Here is a 12961-nt window from a genome sequence, read left to right on the forward strand (position 1 = left end):
AACGGTGGTACACTGTAAATGATACCATCAATTGTGATAATGAAATGTCACTATTTGGAACAAAATTCTATCGGTTAAAACATTTCAGAGACCGGTTTTATTTTGATGCATAATTAAAAACCAAAATATTTAGAAATGTCTTGTGTGTGAAATCTTCGGAAATCGGAAAGTTAACTTCATAGCCTACTCGTTCGTACGATAACCAAAGGCGCTGAATTTTACGGGAAAATTTTTGACGACTTGTAACTTGTATCAAATGTAATGTATTCAGCAGGTATAAAGCAGCCAATTTTTATTGAAATTGTTTATTTTATTACGAATTTTATCCTTTTTTAAACAAATCCTGTATTAAAGAACGTACATGTATTTAAAGTGTTTGCAGAATGCATACACCGTTTTTCAACTTGTTGAACGCTGTTCCTACGAAAGATGTCAAGTATACGTTTCATTCACTGATTCTAACCTGAAGGCTTTTTCGATAGGGCTCAACTTGGGCCTGGTTATATGGGCGCTCTCACACAGAGATATCACACACCGCCGACCTCTAATGTAACACTTTCACTATGGCAATTAGCATAAAAGGCGGAGCCGACTTTGACAATCAACGTTGATTGGCTTAACCACTTGTCCTTGCCTTAGTGCGTAGGGGCATGCTTGCCGACGGGGACCGGTGGCGAGCGCGCTATCTGATTGGCCACCGCGGCGTTGGCTGTCAGTGACGTATGTCGGCATTCATAAGTTCGCTCAGCTGTGTGAGGGAAAGGTAGTGAAAGAAAAGGGGTAACATGGAGCCCGGCCAAGCAGGAGAGAATCAAAGCCACTCCGCTTTGGTGTGTGCGTGATATCCGTGAACTGTCTGCCGGTGGTGAACATTTTCTCCGTCGTAAACACACATGCATCCAGCCACCGTCACTACCACCACAAACCCATGGTCGCTAACAAAATATTGACCACAGTGGCTTGCTTTTTTCTCGGAGTTATCTAGAGCCAGACAGTTTCTGTGAGCCCCACGATTTACTTGTCGACATCGCGAACTCTCGACCAGCGTGTGGTAGTAAAGAGCCCGTGAAGTAAACACACGTGCGCAGACGTCAAGATTAAGTGGCTGCGTGATTTACAAGACCGTGGACCAACAGTGATTGCTTTCCAACTACATGTACATGACTCGTCCTGTTGGATAGAATTTGGATATACCGCAGACCGGTTTTTAAGACCTCACAGTTTGTGAGGTCTGCAACAGTCAGCTTTGACCGACTGTATTAGTTTTAATCAACTCTGAACAAATACTGGAATGCGAATCATTAATTTAAAAACTATCACCCATTTACATCCTTAGGCTGGGTTTCGCCGGTAACTGTTTCGACAAAAACAGCCTGCAGGAGTTGTAAATTGTTGGTAAAGCTGGGTGTCTTTTTCTTAGGGAAAGCAGCCCCTCTGTCTAGGAAAGGTGCAAACACAATGCGTATTGTTCCGGTAACTGAACTAACCACAACTGGCCTGTGACGACTGCACGGGGTTTAGAACAAGCCGGCAGACCCAGGTGTACATGTAACAAGATTACCGCCGTGTTGGAATGTCTCACCACTGTTCGTGGTAGCAGCTACCTCGCCGTGGCTATCAACTGAACCTCCGCCAAATATCTGATAACAACTTCAGATTTTGTGTTGCTGTTGAGATCGGAGCAAGGAGCCTGCCCATCAACACAGTGTGTCTGAAATCCGCGGGCCTAGTTTTGGTGGTTCTCTGCTTTCCAAGACGGCGAAGCGCAACAGAACAGAAGGTGCTGACAACAGCAGCAGCCGTGGACGCGGTACCGTCACCACGAGAGAACCGCACCGCGAGTTGACAACGGCCCCGCCGGCTCAAGCGTCGCGCAGCACGGCCGCCAGTATGGTTCAGATGTGCGCCGGCTGCAAGGGCCCTATCTTGGACCGTTTCCTGTTGAACGTGCTGGACCGACCGTGGCATGTCAAGTGTGTCCAGTGTTGCCACTGTAAATCCAGGCTATCTGAGAAGTGTTTCTCCAGGGACGGGAAACTTTTCTGCAAAGCCGACTTCTTTAGGTAAGCACAAGAGACAAAATACCAGGATCGAAGAAAGAGACTGACACATTGACCAAGGAGTTGTTACGCAATGACCTTGATTAGAGTGTCATTTTTTAAGACTTCCATATACGGACATAACTAGTTTTCCCTTCCAGTAGTTCATTTGCCATCAGAGAGCGATAAGACTTCTTTAAAAGTCACATTTAGCACTGAAAATGTTGAACCACAAACTTTGAATACACTTAGAATTTTGCAGGTTAGTCTTTTAAGTTTGTGTTGTACACAGGGTGTTAATGATGTTCGGGAACTTCGAATATAACTCTTTCCATAAGTTCAGTTGTAGAACATTTTTATTGAACTTTAAAAGGTATGTAGGCTAAATGTGCATGTTGCTGCTTTGATGCTGGTATTTGTCTTCTGATTTCTTTAATTCTGTTACTTTATATTCATGGAAAAAGGCCCCAGATTTCAATTCCTTTAATTTTTTTCAAATTCTTTTTATCGCTGCCAGCTTACAAACTGTAAGTACTTAAATATAGACCGCCAAACATGTTAAACTGCAATAAATAGGCTAAAATAGACACATTCCACACTGTACCTGTCTTAGAATTTTCGGATTTGCCAGTGCCTCTGTTTTGGACATCCTGATTTCTTCTTGATTGCTTAGAGCATCTCAAGAGACAAATCAAACAGCTTTTACTACACCTGTTGTACATGTATAGCAATAATGAATGTGAATCGTAAGGAGGGTCTCCCTTCGGTATTAGTTGGTTGTTAGATTTTCTGTATTTGCAAGCAAAATGGCAGAAAGCGCTTCAGTGAGAAGAGATGTCAGGCCTTGAACACCACTGTCTCAAGATCTTATCTTTGTAAGAGAAAATAATCATTGAACAGAAGGGCCCCGAAGAGAAAGCGCACGGGATCCTGAACGCTACTGCCGTTTCACTCATTATAAGAAAAAAAAACTCTGTGCGTACAACGTGAAAAGACCTACCTGGAGTGGAGACCACAATGGTATTGAAAAAAAAATTGAAATTGTTCGTCTGGCATGATGTTGCGAAGGAAACATGGGCGATTGTAGCGATTGTGTCAAGTGTAGCGATTCATTTTTCTATTAAGACATTAGCCAGGAGGCCAATTTACCTAGGCCAGTATTCAATCATTTCAGGGCCAGAGCCATATCGGGGACACTGTACTATGGTAACTGATATGCTCGAACTTGAAATCGAAGCTACGGGTTGCCCTGCATGGATTGTTAATAAGTTTGAATGTCGGGCTGGAATCCCCGTCATGGTTGTAGGTGTTTACTGTGGCCACATCAAGTAAAGATACAGAGTGGAAACTGAAGCTTAATTAGGGGATGTTTTCTTTTATAAAAACACCCTGTTTACAATCTAAGTCCCGATATTTTTGGCAACGGCTGACAAACGTGTCACGCGCTGCACCTAAGCGAAGGTTTAGATTTAAAACAAAGAGCACATCTCCCCTACATGTGACGCAGTGAAACTAGTTAGAGAGACTTAAGAGGGGACAAATGACAACCTCTCGATGGTAACTGTGTTCAGCTGTCTCAGGAAAAAAAAGCCTCGTTGAACTGTTTTTTCCGAATGTGACATTTAAGTAGCGACGCCATCAAATTATTGACGGGAGACCTGCTGGTCACGTGATACGCCCGCTAAGGTGTCTCATTAATTGGAATGGTCCGTCATTGGTTAATTGTTCACCCGTGCTGGAGTGATGTACCGGTATGGCTTGCTGTCACGTGATTGTTAATGCAAAGTCTGCGCCTGCCTCTTACCCCATGATTTTAAATCCATCGAGGCTCGTATTCAAAAGTTTCTCCTTGTTTTCTCTTCTTCACCTCTAAGATAAAAAAAAGATAAGAACATATTTTGGAACAAATTGCGATACCTCTTTTGACTTTCATTTTTTTATACAGATTTGTCAACAGCTTTTCCAACTATCCTACAATTTATACTCTTCATATTATTGTTTTGTTGTTGCTGTTTCAATTAATCTTATCAATCTGTTTTGTAATCATGGCGATTCGCTCTTTCCGTATCAGTGAAATTAACGCACAAGTGGTAGGCCTACTCTTGTGGAACCTATACTCGGTGTCTGAATCAGTTCATGAATGTTTCTTCATTCCCTGCGAATGTTGCCACTGAAAACTGGATTTTCAGCGGCAAGGACTTCGAGAAAGGGTGAGGTTATGTGTCGCTCTCAATGTGTTCTTACAAACAACGTTTCTATCTCTATTCGTGAATATTGAAATTGCCGTTTACACCGAGGGATGAAAAACATTAACCTTCCCATGATTTGGACTGAGAATTCCCTTCAAAGAGCCATTCCCTTATGTAGAGTGCTGTAGAAGGAGGGTTTCTCATATTTTCGCTTCCCCGTTTATGCCCCGTTTCTCCCCTGCCAGGACGTACGGGACCAAGTGTGCTGGGTGCTCGCTGGGCATTCTGCCGAGCGACCTGGTGCGTCGTGCGCGGAATAAAGTGTTCCATCTGAACTGTTTCACCTGCATGGTCTGCCGCAAGCAATTGTCGACGGGCGAGGAATTGTACGTGGTGGACGAGAACCAGTTTATATGCAAAGATGACTACATCAGTAAAACCTACGGTAAGTCCCCACATTGTGTTAGGTGTGTGAAATGAATTTCATTTGGGGAGGCTAATATTTCACGAGTGGCAACTGCATGGAACTTGCCATGGTGTGACCGACCGGCACGGTTTTAAGGGGCCATTTTTAAAAGCAATTTTGTGCAGTTTAAAGACAGTTTCGCATAGTTGGAGACTCGCAGTGACCTTGAGCTGGAAGTTTTACCGCGGAAAGTAATGTGTTGAAAAAACGGCCACAAAACCAGTCCCATGCAAAACACATTTGCGTTGGTAATCCTGTGTTACTTTAAAAAAAAACTCGAGCATTTTATGTGATTGGCTGATAGTTTGTGCTTCGCTGCATCACAGTGATGTTAGTACTTGGCTTTGCAAGTCAAGTGTATCTGGAAGATGAATGAATCTTTGCTAATTGTTAAGTGCCAATACATGGAGCGTCTCCTGCGGACACTCTGTCGGGAACCACACAGAGATGCCGCATCGTTTTTCGGTTAGCAGCCTCATTTGCATTCCTGCAAAATAGAGTTTTCACGCGCTCTGGGTTCGTTACTCACGATGCAAATTGTCCGCCGTCCCGTTTCACCCTCCGACCACGACAAAGCCAAGACGGAAGGTTTAACGATATTTCTTAGTCCGGGCACGCTGGCTGAATAATTCAGCAGGTCACTTATCAACCATCGCAGTTTCTTCGCGGGGGTTGTATTAAGCTCTTTTGGATGTTTTAGAAAACAGAGATCTCATGATTTCGTCGTTCCGGAAGTCCTTTGGGGAAGGTGTGAACGGAAACCTACTGACAGCAGTCTCTTTAAAAATATAGGAATTTTTTTTTCAATTTTTTTACTTTTTCTCCTCTTTTTTGATAAATGAAACAGAATTTTATTGCAAGAGGAACTAATTGCAGAATGCAACTGCGTTTGGATTTCTTTTTATTCATTTAAAAATGGGGGGAGAGAACTGAAGTGCCAATATCGAAAATAGCTGTCTATACCACGCATCCAGCTTGTTCGGTCGGGGCGTGCCTCATGTCTTGTTAACACAAAGTTGAAACAACAGCGAATGACCCAAAGCTTGACACTGCCGCCAGCGCTTCCGCAACGGTTGCTTGATAAGAAAGTTGATCGCTCAAAATCTATCATAATTAAGTGGTCGTGCCTTGGGATGTGCAGTTGGGGGGGGGGTGTTTGACGCATTAAAAAGAACGGCACACCCGGTGTGTTCAAGATTTAGCCTGAGTGTGTAAGCCATAAGAAGCAATGAAAGGTAGAGTGCAAACACAAGTAATGTGAACGAAGCTTTAACGGCAGGTTCTGCTGGAAAATGCATTGTTTTCGTTGTTACACGGGCGATGATGTTTTTCAGGTTATTCAAACTGCAGCCGGGAGCCACTTTCTTCAGGATTTCTTTTGTGCTGCTGCAGCTGAGAGATTTTCCCAAAAAGAAATATTAATAGTGAGCTCAGAACACGCTGTACAGATCAAACAGCTTGGTCGTGCATTGATCTCAGTCATTGGCCTTTCAAAAATTACACTCTCGCTCCAAAAATCTGCATAGATCAGGAGTCTTCACTTTTCAAGGACCGTGTCTTGTGTACATTTTTTGATGGGGAACCCTCGATCGGCGATACCGGTTAGCGACACTGGAAAGTTCCTGGTAGTTTTGCATAGCCGCCGCAGAGTTAATTAATTTTTTCACTTTTATGTTGGACCAGTCGAATTAGGAGTTAATAAGGCATTTTTTATTGTTACTAACGCAGCAAGGGTGGAATTTTTTACCGGTACAATGAAGCCATGCGCGCCTCTGTATTCGTGGCACGTATAATTGCTTGCTCTGTGCACTCCAGTATAGCGTTCAATTGTGAGAGTTTGCCATCCATTGAAATAAATTAAATTTATCAATTTCAGTTTTATTTTGGCGTGCAGTGGCACTGAACCAAGATGCAATTGTTTCAAAACAAAATGTCGAATCTTCGTTCAGTAGTTGTAGTAAAGTTAGGTCATTTCCATCTGCTATATAGAAACACTGAGAGGGGAAAAACCAATTTTTTCGTCCTCTGTGGACTCCTTATTTCAGAGCGGGGGGGGGGCTACACCGTTTTGACTGGGCGCAGTATATTGCTTCTGACGAGTGCACCTTTACCGACACTTTGGTGACACTGGTAGATCTATGCCCGTCCATAGCTATATGGCTCAGTTGTTAGTGCGCTGTTACGGCGATCCGGAAGGTCGCGGGTTCCAGTCGCGCTAAAGTCAATGTCTTTGTTCAGCGTGATACAGATTAAACTGAACATCGTCATTATCTCACTGTGGGTTACGTGATCAGATATTTTTCAGCTTGAGAACGTCACCGTCCGGATTCAACCCAAACCTCTGAAAAGGTGCTTGGCATTCTTTATCTCAATTCTTTAAACAAATTTGGTAATTTGAACAGTTTTGTTCTGTCTGTCAACGCATTTGATATATAAAATTCTCCATGCTCCTCCTCTTTGGTGTGCAATGGATATGCCCCCCTACCCGTTTATCCTGCCTGATGAAAAGCGCCAAATATGACGACGTTACTTGGGCACAGATTTGTGTACCCTTTTTGCAGTGCGAAGTCGTTGATTTTTTTGTTGTTTGACTAACAAGTACCTGAGCGATTATAAATGGCACATGGAGAAATGTTTAGCGCCAATTATAAATGAAGGGGATTTTGATTAATTTTCCCTCCCAAAGAACTCTAAATACCAACAGTCATCTATGGTTATTGTTATTCTAATGATGCCACAACACACATCAAGGATTACACAAACTTCTACAAAACCAACCGCTCCGGAATAACCAGTACTCTACCAGCAAAGATGGCAAACACGAATCACCCGCACACTGCCTAAAATACTACCCTGGCTTTTGGAAAAGCATTGAAAAGATCACACGTGGGAGTAATTCATAACGTGCGAAGGCCACGCTGCACCACAGGGTAAAACTTAATATCTCTCGTCTTGTTTGTTCACCGTCAACGTTTAAGCATCGCCCATCTCTTTGCGAGCCTAACATTTTGGTTGTAGAGGGTGTTATCGTTATTTTTTAATGGAAGGCGTTTCCACGATCACTTACCAAATCAATGAAGATGTCAGAAATTGGTTTGAAATACTTTTTTCCGCGGCGAGTTGTGAAAAGTAGGCAATGTGTTGAGTTGTTCACAGCTTGCACAGAAATTACAGGGAGGGCAATATTCGATTTATCATGGATAAACCAGCTCTAGGTGATAGAGGTTCATATTTTCCTCTGTCAGCTGAAAAACATTCCATCACGACTGCCACTAATTCGTGAGAGGGCGCTTTCGCCTTTTTTGGCTAGCTCGCCCTACGTGGTTGATGAGAATATTTTTGAGCGACTTTGTCCTCGTGTTTGGTTTGAATGTACCTTTAAGACTGCAAGAAAAAAAACGAGTCATCGTTGTTGAAACTCGAGCCCACAAAAATTATTTCCACTTCGATGTAAAGATGTTGAATATCGTCGGCCGCTGGAAGATTTCTCTCTACGTCTTGGGAAACTGTTCACTTTGATTGACTGTGGGAAAAAAATCATGTGAATTTTGCTTCATCTTAGTGGTTCTTGTTTCTTTCTTTGAATTTTTTTTTTCATTCAAAAGTATTTTTGTTCCATCAGGGTGAATTTATTGAACAAAGAACTCCAAATGTACGGTCTGAACATCTTTAATTTCCTTGCTGTGAAAAACATGTTTATTCCTTGAAGTAGAATCAAATTGACATCTCGAAACTTATCAAAGGCAAGTCGTGCGGTTTTGGCGACAAAATGCTTGTCGGATGGTAAGAGTAAGAGCCATTGCACTATGCTGCTTCCATCCCTGGGTCCAGAAAAAAAAGTACAAACCAGCCAAGCTCAAGGTATTTGCGCTGGAGGACTCCTGATATATAGCACGGTTGTTTTGCTTGGACATCTGATTTTGTGTGGCGAGATCCCCGCTAGCCGCCGAGCGAGTGCACGCGTCGCGGGCCGAGCGCCACGGCCCACGTACGCCGCCGCGTTAAGTTAACACAATCAACAGCACTGTGCTCCACACTTAACCCGCCAAAATAGATTAGGGTTGTTGAATAAAATGTAATTTCCCTTCGATTACCAACACTGTTTCCCATTTCACGTTGTTCGCATGCGAATTGCTTCCTCTCTCTTTTTGTGACGCGAAGGGATTTTTTTTACCCCTCGAAATTTGCCGAAGGGTGTCCCTCGTAATTTAGGATGGAAATTGGCGAGTCTCTCCCCCCTCTCCTTCTTGCTCTTTATTTTCAGTTGTAAAACTTTAGAGATTTTTTTTGTTTTTTGCTCACGGCGCGTCGGAAAGGTTTCCCATCAAACGTTATTTTGATTCAATTCGGCAAATTCTCCCAACCACTTCGTCAATTATTTATACATGTAGCGACACCGAACATGTGTGGAGAATGTTATTATTAAACCGTCGTGCTTTAAACAACCCGGCGGTTAGGGGGGAGAATTTAATTAAGCGAATGTGAACGTTTAATCAAATGAATTAACGAACGTTTTGAAGCATATCAAAAGGTCCCCGTGTTTCGCCATGGTTGCACAGACTGCTACTGTGCCAGTGGTGTAGATCTAACTGAGCAACCTACTCTTGTCGGTTTCGATTGTGATCTGCTGCGAGACATTTACACGCGGTCCATTCTGGGAATTCAATTACTATTCACAAGAAAAGTACTCACATGTTACTTGCGGTTCTGCAGTACCGTACCTTTTATGGTGTAAGTTAGTTGAAACATCGAATTGTACTAAAAGTCGGAGTCACACGTCATAGCGCCAGACCGAGATATAAACCAGAAAAAGTTCACGCTCGTGAAAGTCAGGAAACGACATTCAAAATCTGTCCCTATTTTATTTTTATTTTCTCATGTAGGCCTACTTTATCAACAAGTGAGGCTTACTTGTTTTGGGGTTTTGAACAGAATTTGACTCCTTGCATTTTTTTTAATATTTTGTTTACAGCCAAGGGGCCAGTGCCGGATATAATGGACTCATACGGCGGGCTGACACCGTGCGATACGAGCTTGACTGGGAGTCAAGACGACGGGTCGACCGGTGACATCTCCGGCAGCGAGGACCTGATGGACGCCGACATGCCCGAGCCCTCGCCGGCGCCGTCCAACCCGCTGACGGACGACGGTGAGAGGACCAAAGAGACGAACAATAACGACAGCGGCATCAAGATTGAGAGAGACCGGGACAGTGAAGGGGGCACAGGCGGCTCAACCGGGGGCGTGTCGGGGGCCAAGAGGAGGGGGCCGCGGACGACGATCAAAGCCAAGCAGCTGGAGACACTCAAGGCGGCCTTTGCGGCCACGCCCAAGCCCACCAGACACATACGGGAGCAGCTCGCCCAGGAGACGGGCCTGAACATGCGGGTCATTCAGGTGAGAAATCGATCTTTTGCAAACCGAGTATTTGTTGGACTCATGAAACTAATAGCCGGCTCTTTCCAGAGTGTATAATGCACTAGTCATTGTGTAGAAGTGTCTATTGTGTTTGAATGTGTTTGAAAATTATCAAATCTGCCAGTTTCATACAGTGGAGTTCAGTCAACCCCGGAGACAGATTGGTTGTATCTAAAAAGGGAACTTGTATCGTCAAAAGGGAACTTGTACGGAATCTGTTTTGATATACCCCAAGTTCATAACGCGTACATTTTTTAAGTTTATAGATATCACGGACTTATGAGGGATCCTTGATCTTAAAGAAACACAACATTTTATGTACAATCACTCTGGTTCGGGGATAGAAATATATTTTTTCTTCTATTTGTGAGGATATTCAGTCATCGTACAACACTTCTAGGAAAACAAAATCCAGCAGTAACTGTGTTTCATAAACATGCATGTATCTCGCATATCGCCATTGTCGTGATTTAGCGCGATCGCACCTGACTATAGGCGTCCACAATTATATTACTTCAAACAAGGACCTCAGCATTCAATCAACCCCCACTTAAGAGCGATCTCAGGCCAAGGGGGACCAACTCTATCACGGGTGTTGTTACCCAAGATGTGGTTATCAAAACATCGCTCGCCAAGCACTCTGAACGCTCCAATGCTTACCACAATACCAAGGCACGACAGATCCGCGCCACAGAAATCCAAGTGCAGAGGATTCAGCTGTAGCATGTAAAATCTACCCAGTGTTGGCATTACCTTCTACGCAACGTGCGCATGCGCATACGATCAGGTTTTCAAAGCTGTGCCTGCGCGCACATGCGCCTTCTGGGTTTCGGTCAGCACATGTAGAATTTCACTCATGTCACTGCGTGGTCGAACACCCTGGATCGCTTTTTTTGTCACCCCCAGAGATTGAAGTTTAATTGCGCAGGTGAGGTTCGTTTACGGTCGGGAAAAAAAATCACCGACGACCATGAACAGAGGAAGATTTGAGTGGATAAACAGCAGAGCCACACGAAGTCTCAGGGATAACAGCCTCATAAAATAGGCAGGTGTCATTACATGTATGCCCAACACATTACCCATTCTCGAACGGGCCGTGTTCGTTTCTGTAAAGAAGTTAACAAAAAACTGTTCCTCTGCACTTCATATGAGCGCATTCTAGATGTCACTGCTCTTGAAGTGAAAAGGGGCAGACATGTGCAAGGAACAAAATGCTTGTAATTAATCTTCATTAAACATTGGAACGGCTTTCGCATGAGGTTTCTATTTTTGTTTTGTTTTTAAGTATCAAGCTCTTTTCGCCTTGGCAAAATATTTAAAATATACACACGGTTTTAAGCGAGGATTTACTGCCTCTCAACACCTCCCCACACGGCGCGCCGAATATTTCAAGTTTATCGCCGTGAGATCCCCGCCAAATCTTTCATCCCTTCGCCCTGGGTCCGCGCGGGCCTGTCCAACAAGCTGACCTCGCCGGCGCTATAAGCCGACCAGATCACGAGATGCATGAATGGAGCGGGCCCAAATAGCCTCCAAGTCACAGACGACAGTTTCGTCTGAGTTCCTTCTGGGGATTTTTTTATAATGCATCGTCCCCGCGAGCCAGCTCGAGCGGGCTCAAACTCTCGTCTTCCCTTGGGTCCCGGTAAAACTTCAAAGCGATAAGGGTTGTCCCTCTACGCGCTGAGGCATTCCTACCCGCAAGTAGTGCGCGTCCTACCCGTGGGCAGGGGATTCTAGTCCAGCTTTCAGGCACTTTGGGAGGGGGGAAAAGGGAAAAATAATCATCCGGGCCCAGCTGCTGTACCAAACTAAACTTGTCGAGTTCCACACCGCTCGAAGCCTGCTGACTTTCCGCGGCAAACTTTTTTTTTTCTCTCCTAACTTTTGCAAAAACAAAAAGCACATAACTGCAGCCTGCAACATCTGTGTTTCTTCTGTCTGCCGTCTGGTTGCGTGAACCGCGTTCGGTGCGGCTGTTGCTCGTGGGGAGGTTACGCGCGGTGTAGCGTGAGGTAAAATTGAAAGCAGCCCGCTCCGACCGGGGGGAAAAAAAGCACCTACCGGTAGGTCTCGGCCTTCCTGCTGGTTTGACAGGGGGGAAAGACAGAAACTCCTCTTTCCTGACAGCTTTCCAGAAAACTAAATAAATAGTTGCGTAACGATTGGGGGCGGTGTTGATAAAGCAACATGATACAAAGTAAATGCGGTTAACTGTTCCTAGTTTTGCATACCGACCGGTTCCTATACTTTTTCGCATCTGCATACTTGCTAATCGGTGGCACCAATCTGTTATGCTGAATCAGGGCTTTCAGTTATTACAATAACTTTGTGAACCAATGTGTATGCACAAATTGTACCCATGGATGTGACCAACAAATTAAGGAATTTATGTCGTGAAGACTGTGAACACATGAGGACGATAAGTAATATAATCTTATCGACGTAGTTCACACAAGCGCGTAGTCAAAGTGGGCGACTTTTGATGGATACCTCAACCGACACTGCCAAAATTAAACCTTTTGGTCGCAGCTGTGGCAGTACGGTACCGAGGCTTGTCGTACAGCGTTGCGATCGTAGAATAATTGCAATTCCTTACGATTTAGTCAATAATCGTGCATGTCTGCGACCGCCAACTCAATCCAATGTCACCGCCTGCGCTGGCGGATGGTGAATATTAATTCAATTTAGTTGACGATCTTCGCTGAGTTCATGCATTTTTTTCATTCTTCGGCAATCTATACTTCAACCCTTCGTGCAGGGGTAGATGACCGCCAGCATGACTTCACCTTTCTCCTTCCAGCGTCCTGTCTGTTTTTTTTTTTACGATTCTGTTTTGACGTGACTTT

At 44.1% G+C, this 12961-nt stretch overlaps 1 protein-coding gene across 2 annotated transcripts in view; it reads left to right on the forward strand.

The window, feature by feature from the left end:
* Positions 1–727: 727 nt before the first annotated feature.
* The window catches only part of LOC110984855 (LIM/homeobox protein Lhx5-like), a 41105-nt gene continuing 28871 nt past the window's right edge, over positions 728–12961 (forward strand). Inside the window, exons 1-3 of one of the 2 annotated variants that reach the window (XM_022245429.2) lie at positions 728–2063; positions 4474–4673; positions 9667–10091. In XM_022245429.2, coding sequence (XP_022101121.1) covers positions 1891–2063; positions 4474–4673; positions 9667–10091 — 798 coding nt within the window. In that variant the 5' untranslated portion in view covers positions 728–1890. Of the gene's footprint in view, positions 2064–3886; positions 4250–4473; positions 4674–9666; positions 10092–12961 lie in introns of those variants that run through there. The other variant, XM_022245430.2, reaches the window with a different exon arrangement.

The sequence above is a fragment of the Acanthaster planci genome, linkage group LG09 (assembly GCF_054643075.1).
Source record: "Acanthaster planci isolate LZ-2023a linkage group LG09, COTS_SCS, whole genome shotgun sequence".
Lineage (NCBI taxonomy): Eukaryota > Metazoa > Echinodermata > Asteroidea > Valvatida > Acanthasteridae > Acanthaster > Acanthaster planci.